A 16081-nucleotide genomic window follows, 5' to 3' on the forward strand; every position below is an offset into this window, starting at 1 on the left:
TCAAATATAAAATTAGCTAAAAGCCTGTTGCCACTTGACCGAAGGACATAGAGGAATGTGAAGATCTGAGGGTGATGGGAGGATTGCTCCTGAAACAGTCTTTGAGTTTTTTTCTTGCAGATGAGTTCTCAGACCAGGACTTCTGAATCATTTTTCAATGCAAGTGAAAACATGAAACACAAGGAATGCACAAGAACTGAAACCATGATTTCCTGCTCATTAGTGCCAACTGAGGACAGATGAGAGTATGGATTAGTGAAAATATATCAAGTATAGATTTTTTTTCTTTTATCTGTTAGTAATTTTCATAGAATCATCAAGTTTGGAAAAGACCTGTAAGATCATCCAGTCCAGCTGTCCACCTGTCTGTAATGTTTCTCACTAAACCATGTCCCTCAGTATGACATCTAAATGTTTCTTGAATACCTCCAGGAATGTTGACTCCACTGCCTCCCTGTGCAGCCCATTCCAGTGCCTGACCATTCTCATGGAGAGAAACATTTCTAATGTCCAACCTGAATCTCCCCTGGCATGACTTGAGGCCTTTCCCTCTAATCCTACTGCTATTTACACAGGAGAAGAGATTGACTCCCACCTCACTACAACCTCCTTTCAGGTAGCTGTAGGGAGATAAGGTAACCCTGAACCTCCTCTTCTCCAGACTGAACAATCTCAGCTCCCTCAGCCATTCCTCATAAGGCCTGTGCTCAGACCCTTCACCCTTTGTTGCCCTTCTCTTAACATGCTCCAGGACCTCAATGTCTTTCTCGTAGTGAAGGGCCCAAAACTGAACACAGTACTTGAGATGTGGCTTCATGACAGCTGAGTAAAGAGGGATGATCACTTCCCTGCTCCTGCTGGCAACACTATTTTGGATACATGTTAGGATGCCTTTGGCCTTCTTGGCCACCTGGGCATGTTTCTGGTTCATGTTCAGCCAACCATCGACTAAACCCCCAGGTTTGTTTCTTCTACACAGTCTTCTAGCCACTCTGCCCTAAGCCTGTAGCATTGCCTGGGATTGGTGGGACCAAAGTGCAGGACCTGGTACTTGGTCTTGATGAACTTCATCCCAGGACCTGGCACTTGGTCTTGCCTCAGCCCAGCAATCCAGCCTATCCACATCCCTCTGCAGGGCTTTGCTATCCCCAGGCAGATCAATGCTTCCTGCCAACTTGGTGTCATTTGCAAACTTAACTGAGGGTGCACTCAATGCCCTCATCCAGGTCGTCAATAAAGGTATTGAAAAGGACAGACCTGAGCCTGTCATAAGCATTTGTTACAGAGCTGTCTGTTTTGAAAATTATTGAAAAATTTTACCTGCTTTTGACCTTAATTTGGCTTAAATGTAATTTAATGGAACTAACAAGGCGTGTTTTATGCTGAGGTGTAACAATTCCATACACTAGGGCATTTAGGTATCATAGAAATACCCAGGAAATGATAGTTGGTGTTGCTGTCATTATCACCTTTTGTCAACAGCATATACTTATTTCATCCATGAAGTGATTTAACCTATAATCTTTCCAGTATTTCTTCCCTCACACTGATCACTATTCTCACTGACAGTCCTGATTGTCACTGGGTGTGCAGTTCCTGTGTTCTTTGAGCTCTGCATGATTTTCTTTCTCAGATTTCATTTCTGGTGGGATATTGGGTTATCAGTCTTATTCACTGTGTCAGAAATCTCTCATCTCTATATACTTTATTCAGATGACTGCTGTTGATGGCAGACTCAACTTTTCCTTATTTCTGTGTCCTTGTTCCAAGTTCTGCTACAGCCTCTTCTGTTCTCAGCTGTTATTAGCTCCTTGCCACGCTTCTTTAGTATGCTTAAGTTTGCAGTAGTCACCAACTTCTCTATGGCATATTTTCTTTTAAAACTTCGGATTAAAATATGTTCCTTCTAGAGTTTAGTTTTTATGTGGATTGCAGTATCCTTCCATTTTTTTGTAATGAATTTTCACGTTTGGGTTCTACTCTGAGATAATTGAAACTATTAAACATGTCACATATATCTGAAACCACAACTGCCTTTCTCTTCCCCTATTGATTCCAGGTACAGAATGAGTCACCATTTAAATCTCTTACCATTGTTTACTGTTCTTAGATTTTCAGACCCAATGGGTAGTTCAGGTGCTCTGTTTTTTCATTCTGCTTATTTCTTTGCCTTTGCTGCATCAGAGAAGTTGCATTTTTTCAAAGTTCAGGTTCTAGCCCTTCAAGAGCTGTGAGATATCCCAAGTAACCACGTGGAGAATGCTGCTTTTTTTTTCTGTTAGACTCTTGCACTCCTGCTTTTTATTGTGATTTTTCATACGTGATGGGTAACAGTGCACACAGCATGTTGCTGGTAGCCTGTGTTTATGCGGATCTGGAAGAGAATGGATGAATAAATGTATTCAGGATATCTCAATGCACCAAGAAGGTTAGCTTTGACTTTCATAGTTTGTCCCTACTGGCTCAGTGGGTTGTCCCTGTGAGCCACTTGAAAGGATCACAGAATCGTAGGGGTTGGAAGGGACCTCCAGAGATCATCGAGTCCAACCCCCCTGCCAAAGCAGGTTCCCCACACCAGGTCGCACAAGTAGGTGTCCAGGCAGGTCTTGAATATCTGCAGAGGAGACTCCACAACCTCCCTGGGCAGCCTGTTCCAGTGCTCCGTCACCTCACAGTAAAGAAGTTCTTGCGCACATTTGTGCGGAACTTCCTATGCTGCAGTTTCTGGCCGTTTCCCCTTGTCCTGTCTCCACACACTGCTGAGAAGAGCCTGGCCTCGCATCTCTGCCCCCCACACCTTAGATATTTATAGACCTGGATCAGGTCCCCTCTCAGTCTTCTTTTTTCAAGGCTAAACAGACCCAGTTCACTTAGTCTTTCTTTATAGGGGAGGTGCTCCAGGCCCTTCATCTTTGTGGCCCTCTGCTGGGCCTCTTTCCAAGAGATCCCTGTCTTTTTTGTCCTGAGGAGCACAGAACTGGACACAGTACTCCAGATGAGGCCTTACCAGGGCAGAGTAGAGGGGGAGGATCACCTCCTTCGACCTGCTGGCCATGCTCTTTTTAATGCACCCCAGAATGCTATTGGCCTTTTTGGCCACTGCTGACTCAAGGCCAACCTGTCATTCACCAGGACACCCAGGTCCCTCTCTGTAGAGCTCCTGTCCAGCAGGTCATCCCTGAACCTGTACTGGTGCATGCAATTATTCTTCCCTAGATGCAAGACTCTATACTTGCTTTTGTTAAACCTCATCTGGTTTCTTACTGCCCAGCTCTCCAGCTTGTCCAAGTCTCACTGAATGACAGCACAGCCTTCAGGTGTGTCAGGATGAATATCAACTCTACTCCAAGACTTAATGGAAGTTGTTACATCCTCAAGCACAAGAAAGGAGGGGACGGAGTGGGTTTGCATGGGAACAGAATGATTGTGTCCTCTGTTACTGGTATTTCTTTAGTCTTCAGGATAATATTTTTGTGTGATATGTCACAGAAAGTTATTCTTGTATTAAACCTGTGAGTAGGGTAGATACGTGCTCACTTTAATAAGAAAAGTTTTCTAATAAAATGTTTTAAACTTTAACTATTCAGCAAGAGTAGAGCATGAGTAGTTCATACTGTGAAAATCTATCCTGGTGATCTATTGTCTAAAGAATTTGTGTAGAAATATAAGGCAAATTTTATTTTAGAGCTTACTGTAAGCAACAAGATCAAAATTAGTATCTGAGGAGCTATCCTTGAGTTTTTGTCAGTCCATTCTTCCTTCGTCTTCTGGAGGAGAGGAGAAGAGAAATGATACACATTATCCACAAAAACATTGCCTTCAGATGTAGTGCATGTGATCAGCTACACTGTAATTTGCTCTCTGAGTGGAATATTGTGCTACATATTGTGAGACAATGGTAATGCAGTACTTCTACTTATCTTTCCCAAATCCCTATTCATACTTTTTTTTGTTGTTGTTGTTAAAATGTGCCCATTGTCTGCGAATATAATCTTACTTGAAGCAAACAGGAGAGGTAAATCTAAGTATACAGAGTATGTTTCTAATAAAATATCTATGTCCTTATCATTGTGATGCAAATCAGTTTTATGTCATTTATGGCAGAAGAAAAAATTATTGTATTGTAATTCTCAATTAATAAGAATTTCTGGAGGTTTTCTGTGTATTTGCACCTTGGTTTTGCAGTGACAAGAATAAAGCAGAGACCCTTGATCGTTTTCTTTGCAGCAGTATTCATACTGTAAGTGTTCAGTAATCAGCAGTGTGTTGTTTTCAGCAGTGGAGTCCTCATGCTCTATTAACCGTGGTGTTAGGAAAATGGCTGTTGGCAATTTTCCATCATGTCAATGCTTTTAGTATTTACGTTAGAAATGGTATTTATGAAGGCAACAAAAGTCACTCTCATCTTTTCCTCTCTCCAAATATTTTGGTATTGAGAATGGGAATGCATTTTCTCTGTTCATATGTGGTATGTGTTCTGTACCTAGAACTGTGACTTAGAGAAACTGAACACTGAGTTTGTTTCAGTCTGTGTCTTAGTTCTGTGTAACACTTTTTTTCCAGTGAATGTATGAGAAGAGTTTAGAGTACCTACATCTGGCTGAGGGCTGAGGAAAAAAAGGTTTCTATGACACGCTGTTGTGTTGTTCCTTACTAAAAATTTTGTGAAAGATGTTTTTTTTTTTTTGTCCCTGTTTGTTATTGTGCAGCAATTCATAATGATCTAAGTATTATTTAGATGAAAGGCACTGTTCATGTAGAGATCGATACAACCAAGATGATACATAATTCAGCCTCAATGGGCTATTGCATTCATATTTCATTTCAACATTGAACCATTTGATACACTTTGAAATAACAAAGCAATGATCTATAGATTGGGATTATGAAAATTGAAAGCAATTTAATAATATGCAAGTCAAATAAAATCAACGGGTTTCCATTCTATTTTCTTAAGCTGTATACCAGCCATCATCCAGAGTCAAGGCTCCATCGCCTGAAGAATAGCAGTTTTCTTTTTATATTTCTGCTTATTCTTCCCTTCTCTCCCACATTATTTTTCCCTCTTGGAACCTTTGGTATTCACGTTTTATTAACCATCCGCTATTCACATCAACCACGCTGGAAATCCACCCATTGTTTATGTCACTTAATGTTAAGTAATACTTTGTACAACGATAAGAAGCAGTAGAAATACCAGCAATAAACTGCTGTGTGTCAGTGATTTCTCCTCAGGGTCTGCAACAAGCAATTTGATTTGACTGAAATAATGGCAAACAGGTTTAGACCTTTGCATTAACTCTGCAGGCTCGCATCCATGTGCACCTGCTAAGTGTCATGCTTGTAGAAGGACATCAGTGCTGTAGCCCTAAAGATACAATCCGTGCCAGGAAAAGCATTTGGGCAAACAGAAGTGTTACTCAAAAAGTTCCCATGTCACCTGTCATCCAGGTGGTCTGCAACTTCTGTGTGTTTGAATAATTCACGTACAGAAAGTACCAAAATACTCTTTAGTAGTGGTTTAAATAAAAATACAAGTTAAAAAGACAACTAATTTAGGATACCCAGCTGCTAAGTGCTTGAAGTCAGGTAATACAAGTGATTTAGTTTTCAGGGAACGTATACTTAGTATTTCCTGAAATCAGTCTCTTTAACATGTCTCAAAGTACGCATTTGAATCCATTAGTTGTGCTTTGTTCTGCAGTTGAAGTCAGGTGGAGACCCTCCTATTGGCTTCAGAAGTATTTCTTCTAGGCCTGGAATGGCTTTTTTTTTTCCCTAAAGACCTTTTAAAGGAGTGAAAGTACATATATCAGGAAAACCTGCTTTCTTTGGTACATATTTCTCTGCTATACTAAGAAAACAATACAGGAAAGAAAGCTTTTGAGTGGCAAATTTTGACGCTTCTTATGAGGGCTATTATCAGTTCTTTCTGAGTCACCGATCTGTATATTTCCTTACAGTATCTACCATTTGGCATAATGATTTTTAACCCATGCTGCCACTTCTGGTAGTTGGCTTTTTCTTTAAAATCATTGAATTTCCTCAAATTATTGAATGGCATTCTGTTTCAGAAAAGCACGTTCTACTTACTATTAATAAAGAAATGCCTTTGATTAAGGCATCTGAGTGGCATAAATATAAACTCTTTTAGTAAATAGTTTGTATTTTTGTTCAACAGCATTCGTTTGCACAAGACCTTCAGGGAGGTTTAATAAATCTATTGATTGCATTATGCAGCATTGTGAAAGGGCAAAAACGTACTTGAGATTTTCATTTATTAAGATTAAAATTACCTGATACTAGACAAAGTTTCCCTTAATTAGTCAAAGTCACTATGAAAAAATGAAATACCTAGTATCAAGAAATCTATATTTGAAATGTTGAAGAAAGCCTCTCCGAAGAAAAGTGTGAAAACAATGTTCTAAGAGGCATGTGGGTAAATTCAGATTTTTAGTCTAAATTTTGAAGTAGATATGAGGTTTAGAAAAGAAAAACATGGAGTTCACACAGTGAACAGTTTATCTCTGTATGCTTCCTAATTTTATTAAGGAAATGTGTAAAAATGTGTGTCAGAAAATTACTTTTTCTCACTGTATGTTCTTGTCTAAAGTTGCAGAGTTTTAGGCTTCTTACATTCATTTGGGATACTTACCATATCTGATTACAGAAAGCTTGTAGTCCCTATATATATATTTTTTTTTCCTCAGTAGTTGCTTTTTCTTTCTCCTTGATTACAAGAAATGTAATGCTCTTTCTGTGTGCTGTGTGCTATCCCTTGATTACATTTCATTGAGCAGCTAATACAAGATCACAGTGTATCTACTGGTAAATATGTTCATTTGTGTGGATAACTGTGTTTGTGCACACAGTCACAGTCATGTATAGTAAGGATGTGTGTTCAAACATTTAAAACAAAGATGGTTAACATACTGTTATGATAGAGGTGGAGAAGATGAAGTGAAAGAAAAAACTTCAAATTCAGGGTACTCTGAGACAGTTGCATCTTGTTTTGCATTTAATCATATTCAATTCTAATTCTGCTCTCATTTAAAGTTAGAATGATGTTGGGGAATCTAATACTATAAACGAGAAGAAAAAGAGAAAAACAATGTCATATCTTCATATTATACCAATGTTAAATTAATAGGTAGTCACGTTGAAAGTGGATTTTCTTTGTGACCAAGTTAGGTGATGAATTGCTAATTTCTATTTTGTACTATGATGATACTTGCTAATAATGTCGGACAATTATATTTTGATTTAAGCTCACATAGTTATGATGCCTTAATTGAATGTTTGGAAGTAAAAGGAGCTGCTGAGCTATTTACAGTTCTTGTAACCTGAACTGCTGAAAAATGAGATTTGCACAGGACCATATTTCAGAAATATCTGTTTGTATTTGAATAATTTGAATCTGTGTAATTGTGCCACTGTCATACATTAATGTGATGTTCCGACTCCTTTTAGTTTGGATGGCTTTTGTGGTGATTTTATTTTAGCTGTTTAGTTTTTACTTCAGAGTCATGAATTTAGTCTCTGTGAAGGCCAAGAGGTGGAAACCTTCTATTATTCCAGTGGTGCACAGGACTCTGCACTGCTGTATCAGGAAATCTCAAGTAACGCTTTTATGATGCATGGGGATATTATTCTCTGCAAGCAATAACAAGCACTTCTATTTCCCCTGCAATATCTACATAATCAAACATTCACGAGTGCTTTACAAAGAATTTAATTAAATACTGTGCAGAGTAACTGGATACAGCATGTGCACAAGCTGTTATATATTCAGTAGTTCACATTTTTGCAGTTAGTGTAGAATGCTTTTGAGCAATACAATGGGTGAATAATGTTTGTATCAAAATGTTCATCATCATCCCTCATTTTGTACCTTGCTCCTCAAAAATTATCTTTAAGCCTTAGTGGGTGTCACCTTGAGGACCATTAGAGACCTTCCTCAGTTCTTTTGTGGTGTAGTAGACAGAGGAAAATGCAAATTCCTCTGATGAGACTTGAACATCAAGCACTGTTTCTCTGAAATGAAATATGTTTGCTCCTCGGATAATAGTACAGACGATTGTCTTGGACCCAGATTGGGGATTTTGTTTAAAGGTGGTAGAAATCTGGTGATCAGTCAAGATTGACCTCTGAAGAATTTTGTTTCTGAATTAACATTAAGACTGGGAATTCTGATTTTAGACATGGACAATGAGAAGAAAAGGAATTCTCATGTTGTAGTAACAAGTACATTCAGAGTCCAGTTTGTCAGTTGCTGGAGATTAAGAAAGTTGTCTTCTTGGCATTACAGTGAATTAGCTGATGAGTGAAAGGAATGTCAAGGCTTGCAGAGCAATGGCATTGTGCAAGAGGAAAGTATTTCTCTGCTGTTGTCTGCCTGGAAGGCAGCTAGCCATCAGTCAGACTAGAGGGTTTTACAGGTATGTCAGTGCTACCACGCATCCATCTAAGCCAGCAGACCATTACCAATGGAACAAATACTGAAACAGTCAGTAATAAGCTAAATAAATACTTTTGTATTAAGGTGGGGGTGAACTCCTTTCCTGAACAGCATGAGACCTCAGTTTCCCAGTGCCACAGCGTTATTTCACTTTATTATTTGCTGACACTAACAAAATGTGTCTGCTATGACTGACAAGAAAGACCAGAAAATTCAAGTGAATGCAAAAGAGAGAAAGGAAGCAAAACAATCAGTGCAAGTATGAAATAGTTTTTCTTTTGTGGTAGTTTTATTTGTGTATCATTTTGCTGATTTGAAAGGAGTTGTTGAAAACTGGGAGTAAATTAGAATCATTCTTTCTGTTCTTCTGAAGATACTTTTTAAATGAAAGTTTAATCACTGCAGGAAAAGTTACAGCTTTCTTTACAGAGCTAAGAATAGAAAAGGTCCCTGTTTAAATTTAATGAATATTTGCCATTAAGTTCAGTGATTTCACCCTGTAGCCTTTGTGTCATCTTTTAATGCTTATCCTTCCTTTGTATAACAGACAGGAATTTTTCATGTTAGTAATAACAAATTGCAGTTATTCTATAAAAGTAGTATGTTTCAAGCTTCAACTGAAGAAGAAAGTTAAAGCATGTAAATTTGAATTAACTGGCAATCTCTTCTTGAACACCATGCTTTGGATTTTTGCTTTGCTCTCTTTAATTAGGTTCTTGTTCTAATGTTTGCCTTTATATGAATATTTGTTATTTATCCTCTGTAGTTTCTCTGCAATTTGGCTATTTTCAGGGTTTTTTATGTATTTGGAAGTAGTTGCTATGCTCTCTCTGTGCTTCCACTTGAGGTCTGTGTTTTATTTACTACTTGAAAAAAAATTTTTTTTTTATTCCCCTTTTGGGGAATACTGAAATATATCTCAGTTCTTTATCTACTCCTGATATTTCCGTGGCTTCTTTCTGTGAATCCTGAAGTAGAGCTCCTGCTGTCAGGTTGTTCTTCAAGCCAATTCTACCATGTATTTAAACAAACCAAAATAGGAAAATGTAGGAGATGTGTGTGCTGTAATAGAATTGCTGTCTATAAGCAAGTCATAATTTCACTTCTTTGGGAGAAGTCAATCCAGAGATCATTCATCCCACACAGTGAAGCACTGCCTAAATCTACGTGTGTTGATTATGAATGAACTGGCTTTGGAAACAGAAGTAACAGCCAAATGAGAAGAGTACATGAGCCAGGCTAATTAATTAAGAAGCCAGGCTAATTAATTCACCTAGAAATGAGCACCATGCTGACGTGATAGTATAGCTTCCAAAAGTCTGGCTGATTTGCACTGGGCTTCTTGTAGACTTAGAAGCTGTTTCTAGGCTCTTTCAGGTATTTTTGCAGTGGAGCAGCACTGCGTATTTGTTTATTTCTTATATCAGTTTACTCTAATTTTATTTCCAGACTGGTCAATTTGAATTTCTTCTCAGGTACTTTCTGTAAGATTTTACTAGCATCTGGATAGCCATTGTAATATTGTCTTCTTGAACCTCTTGCCACTGAGAGAAATTTCCTGTCACTCATTTTTATTTTTATTTTTATTTTTAAATAAGATGGAAGACCTTCCCATCTTCTTCATACTCTTTTACCTCTTACTGGATATTAAGCTGAAGTAACTCATCTTTGGTTGCATCTAGCACCACTGTTCCAGCCTGTGGAACTGAAACAGGGCTGTCAGTTACTCCATCCTCAGAGGGGCTGCTAGCAATTCTGTGTACAGAAAAATGCCTCGTTTTGGCAAGGGGATTCTGAACAGCTTGTGAACTTTCTGATTGTTATGAAACAAGATTTCTTTAGTTCTCCCCTAATGTAAATCCTTACATATAGTTTGACTTGAAAAATATTCATAAAGAAGTCACTTTAATGAAAAGGTAAACAATACTTTTGTTAAAATCTGTATTACTGCTTTGATTGTGGTGTAGTAAACATGAGAAGTAGCATCAAACTCATCAGTAAATCAACATCAAGATATTTTAAAATAATCTATATTCTATATAGATAACTTCTTCAATTAAAAATACTAAATACTGTTACATAAATAACTATCATTAACAGGTAGTGATATAAGAACAAAAATTGATATTTTATTAATGTTTCCTAAGTAGAAATGCTAGAGAGCTGAAATTAACAGTTCTGTTTTTACGTTTATGTTATTTAAAATGTTTTTAATGATTGTTTATGGCTTTATCTACAATAGCTCTTCAGTAAAATATCTTTCAAAGGAAGTTAACATATTTTTTCTTTGTTTTCAGATCTGTTAGCTGTGCCTAAACATCCCTATGCTGCTATGGAGAACTGGGGACTGAGTGTTTTTGTGGAGCAAAGGATACTACTGGATCCAAGCATTTCTTCTATATCATACCTGCTGGATGTCACCATGGTCATTGTACATGAGCTATGTCATCAGGTATTTGAACTGTTCAGATACACAGTACTTAGATCAGAAACCATGTGTCCCTTTTCAAAACTGAAAATGAATTTGCACAGTTACAACTTTTATTGTGAGTGTAGTCCAAATAACGGGAGGATCTGTAAGATACATAATGAGAATGCAAAAACAGGAAAGAGTCAGAATGGGGATAAAGAAGAAAATTAGTAACAAAGAACTTGCTTATCTTCTGTACGATTTTAACCTATGTGTTTTGTGTGCTGTTCGGTAGATTATACGCATTGATAACTGTAGAAAAGAATTTATTGCAGAACTGTAGCCGATTCACACTGAATTACACAATCATGTCAAAAAATGCTTTGGCTGAAATCAATTTGATAGCTCCTCTCACGTACACATGCACTTCCCTTAGCCTTTTTTAAGTTTGGTATTAACCCTCCGTTCACTCATGATGGACAATTGAGTCTTTATACGTACAGAAACCTTTTTATCAATAAAAAAACTTTGTAATAAATCCATATTACAATTTGTTTCACATTTCTTCCATCTTATCTCCAACTAAACACATTACGACTGTTTAGTAATATTGAGTTGAATGCAAATGTTATTGAAGAAATGTGCTTGAGGGCCAGGAAACCCTTTCTTATACTTGTAACAGGCATAATCATAGCCCTCGGGTTAAAATCCCACTGTGTAATCAGCATGGCTTACATCTGTGGCTTTACACAGTATTCTTTAAAATGCAATGCATATTCTTAACACTTTCTGAAAATATAAGTACCATATAAAAGGGAGCCTTCATAATAGAGTTATGGTAGATGAACCTGGAAATAATAATGCTTGGTTCGTATTCATGTTTCACATTAAATCTGTAGATGAATATTAAATCCTCAGCTAAAACATGACATTTTAATTGAAAGTTATTGCTGGTTTGTTCTCAGTGCGATCATCTTATTTTGTTATATGCTCTTTATTGTGCAGTACAATAGAGTAGCACACTGTTCAGCTAGAAAAATCACGGTGCCTGAGGATTAAGATGTGGAAAACACATATTAGGTCATCAAATCCCAACTCTGGTTAGTATTACATTCCACCATGTAGTGTTTTTTTTTCTAGTGTGGGGTTCAGTGTTCCTGAGTACAGGGTTTTTGCAGACTCCTTCAGAACCTTTTCTGTAACTCTTTAAATCCAACAGTTGATAAATTTTTCTTTGCATTCTGCTCAAGTCTTCCTTTTTCTGAAGTCATTCCATTACTTCCAGTTATTTTTTTCACTGCTGAAATAATTTCCTCTCCTTCCAAAGCAGTTTATATGTAATATGTGGGTAATTATAACATCAGTAGCTTGCAAAGTTTATTTGTTTCATTTTCATTGAAACTGATTCTCATTGAGCCTCTCTGTCGGTGTATTATTTTGGGAACATCAGAGGATATCGAAGTTGGAGAAGACTGTATGTGAGTTTATTTTATGGTAGCTGTGTGCTCTTAAGTGACCTTAAAAGTGCAAATGAGAAACTTATTTAGTGTCTGTTCTCATTTTACTTCCAGTAATGTTCACTTAATCAGAAGTATCTTCCTTCATTCTTGTTGCTGCAGTTTCTGTTTTAGTATTAGACATATCAAGGCCTTGCTCAGCCATCTTAGTGGGCAAATTGATACAATAATTAATACTCAAAGGGAAGAAATAATATTTCTACTTTTTAAATGCAGAATTGAGTCACATAGAATACAGATCATTCAACTGCAAATAAAATTTAAAGACAGAAGCCCTCCAAAAATGCATGCCACAAAACACTGATGTCGCCAAGACAGTATCATTTATTCTGTAGCCAGTGTTTTCTGCTGCAGTTTCATCAAAGAAACTATAACTGTGGCTCATGTAGGTTAGGAGCATAAATGATATTATCTTTGCTGTATGTTGAACTGAGGCCAGATTGGGCCCAGGATCTCTTGCCTCTGCTATTTAATGGTTAATTATTCAATATATTTTTCATTCTCTTGTTCATAGCCTAATCTTCTAAACTGTGGTGGTTCAGGAATATTGCTTAACTGATTTTTATACACTGAAAAACAAGGACTAATGAAAATCTCTACTGACATTGCCAAAAGTAGATTCTATGTCTACAGTTTTACTTTATATTTAATGTAATTTTGAAGATTTCAATAAGATGAAAGGGAGCTGCCCTAAAATATGTGGTTTTTTTTTTTCTTTTTGTTATTAAAGAAGAACTATATCGTCGTCCTGTTTCATCATACAGTGCTCTTTGATTTTAAAGTCTATTTGAATACATACACAGCATATTGTAGTACAGTATGGAACTGCGCCATATGATACCTTTGTCCCTTACAGAAACACAGCAAATGTTTTGCTAATGATATTCCCGAGATTCAAAGAAATGGATAAAATTAAGAATTGGGATTGTAAACTAGGTGTGACTTTTTAAGATTGGAATTCCTAAACCGATTGAGCACTTTATATGCATTTGGTCGTGAACTGCAGTTTTTAGAACAGAGAGGCATCATTGCAGAATTACAAAGAAATTCTGTGGTCGTCAAAGTACACGTGCAAAGAATTCAAAAGAGAATTTTTTGCCTGATTTCTTCACAGGTGACTTTGTAATGCTTGACTAGATTCTTATTTTAGGTACAAGTTTTAGGAAGGATGTATTTAATGCAGCTAGCTTTAGTTTCATCATTTTTAGGCTATTAGTGCTTGATATTACAGCTTGAATGTTTTAGAACACTTCAAGTATTTAATAAAAAATTAATAATTGGCAGAAGGTGGAGTATCTCTGCATTAAAGCTTTCTCTCCGATCCCCAGAACACAAATGATATATTAGTCAATACACACATATTTATAGCATCTTAAGTTAATAGCTCGAAATAATTACCATAATTTATTAAAATAATTCTGTTAAATTAGCAATCCATTTTATTTGCATATCACAGATCAACCCCACCTACAGCCTTTGAAGAAAAAGTTGTTTGAATTTAATCACCATAATTTTTTGTTAGTTCTCCCCCCTGAGCACAAAACTTGAGTTAAACATGCATGGATGCAGAAGGAAAATTAAAAAACCCTAAGCCACTGCTTTTTTTTTTTAATAACCTGTAAGAAAAGTGCATGGGAAGGAGTACCTTTTCAGTGTGTCTGTAATGAAGGTAAATGCCTTTTGTATCAGGATAAACACAATAACTGAGGGAAACAAGCAATTTATGTAACCAATATATTTCAATTCATTTTTCTTTCTGAAAATGAGAAGAAATAACATTGTCATTCAGGGCAAAGAGAGTCCCTCTTCAAACACACAAATAAATAAATAAATGAGCAATTACTTAAATGAAATGCTTCACTTAATGTTTCCCTTTCAGACACGTAACACCTAGGATGATAACAGTACAATTCTTCTTGAATATTGGTCTTCATTAATTGCATTCTCTGGGACTGCTTTCTCTAACAGTCATATTCTCTATGATATTCAAGACTAGTTAGGCAAATTCCTTACATTTTCATACTGGTATTATATGCTGTTTTAATTCCTGTTAAGTAATTTTCCTCCTGGATGATTAAATGACAATGAAAACTTTTAATTTTGTCATCACTAAATAAGCACTTAATCTCCTACAGGAATAAATGAAATACTTGATTCTGACATCAAATATTGGGAACGCAGCAAAATTCATATTTTCCACTTTTCAGCTAAGATGGCAAAGCTAGGCTCCTTCTTAAGTCAAATTTTTTTTTTTTTTTTTTTTTTAAATCTAACTTTAAAATACTTCACTGTTCTACTTTAACAAATAATTTTACAAATTCTTTTAAGTTGTAAGAATATGTATTACAAACTTGATAAGTTTTACTGTTTAAACCTCTCTCTGAGTAGTTGTAGCATACCCTGACTGTTACTGGTTTCTAATTTGTTCAGCAGTCTTGTAATTCAAGACACAAACACTGCAATGTTGTGTTTAAGCTTTTTAGCATTAGAAATCATTTAGCCAATGTGTTCTAGGAAAAGTATATTTTTTGTACTACTTTGGTAGTACTCTTACTTTTAAAATTGTGCATTACATACATCAACAGATTTTCAGTAGTTCTTTACCTTTTCAGATAAATATTATTAAAATCAATCTTTATCTCTTTTGGTCCTGTAGAGAGTTAATTTAATAACCCTTCGCTATGTTATGTTCATCCACTATCCAGTAAGTTTGTTTCACTTAGCATGTGAATAAGACTTTTGTCAACCTCATCTTTTACCCTGAAATTCTTCAGTTCATTGCTGCTGATGTTCATTTTTCATCTCGCTTCATTTTTCCTTCAAATCCTATTTACTTAACACTGTGTGGCAATCTGATAATCTCTGTTTCTGTCATCTATTCTTTGGAGCTCCTGTGTTCATTTCATGAAGGATCGTAGTCATGGCATTGATCCTCCCCGCGCGCTATTCTCCCTTAACAAAGATGTGCACAGAAGCAAGATCTTTCATTGAGATGCTGGACAAAGCCTTCAGATATGCCAATCATCCTGAAAAGAAACTGCTTACTTGGCCAACCCCATGTTCCTTCATTTTCTTCTCGCATTTGTCTCAGCGACAGCACCTGTCCTCAGATGTGTTGCCTTCCTCTCAAATACATATTTTCTCCCTTTCTATTTATTATCAGTTTAAAACTACATGAAAGCTCAAAATTATTTCTGTTGATTAATAATGACTCTCTTCTAATCACATTAAAAATAAGTTTGTTTCCAGGAGCAAAAGTTTGGTTTTTGGCAAAAGATTTTCCGGAGACTGTGAAGTAACTTTCCATAATAATGTGTGTGTGTTTCTGCTATTGTCACTTGTATTAAGATGTTCCCAGGTTGCCCAGAGTCGTTACAATCATTTATAAGAGTGATTTGTGAGCAGTAGAATTGATGACGTCTGAATTCCTGTATTTGTTTGTCCCCATTCCTTTTCTGGCGATCGTTCTATCTCTGGCTAAAATCTTTGTGACATCTATGTGTCCTCTGCCATGATAGGTTTGTGGCTACACCCCAGCTAAACTCCCTGCTTCGAGAAGGTTGAGGCTTACTCACAGAAAGGGTTGAATGAATTGGCTTTCCTTAGCAAAGTGGCCAATGAATGTCAGTATTGTTGTAAATCTTAACAGGCAGACCTTATAGAGGAAGAAATGGTAAAATATAGGCCTGGAATAGA

General features: G+C 36.6%; 1 protein-coding gene across 1 annotated transcript in view; it reads left to right on the top strand.

Annotated features, from left to right (window-relative positions):
• The window catches only part of TRHDE (thyrotropin releasing hormone degrading enzyme), a 208174-nt gene that overhangs the window by 73442 nt on the left and 118651 nt on the right, over nucleotides 1-16081 (top strand). Inside the window, exon 4 of the mRNA XM_031589702.2 lies at nucleotides 10756-10910. Coding sequence (XP_031445562.2) covers nucleotides 10756-10910 — 155 coding nt within the window. The remainder of the gene's footprint in view (nucleotides 1-10755; nucleotides 10911-16081) is intronic.

Source organism: Phasianus colchicus, chromosome 1, assembly GCF_987193195.1.
Source record: "Phasianus colchicus chromosome 1, bPhaCol1.hap1.1, whole genome shotgun sequence".
Classification (NCBI taxonomy): domain Eukaryota; kingdom Metazoa; phylum Chordata; class Aves; order Galliformes; family Phasianidae; genus Phasianus; species Phasianus colchicus.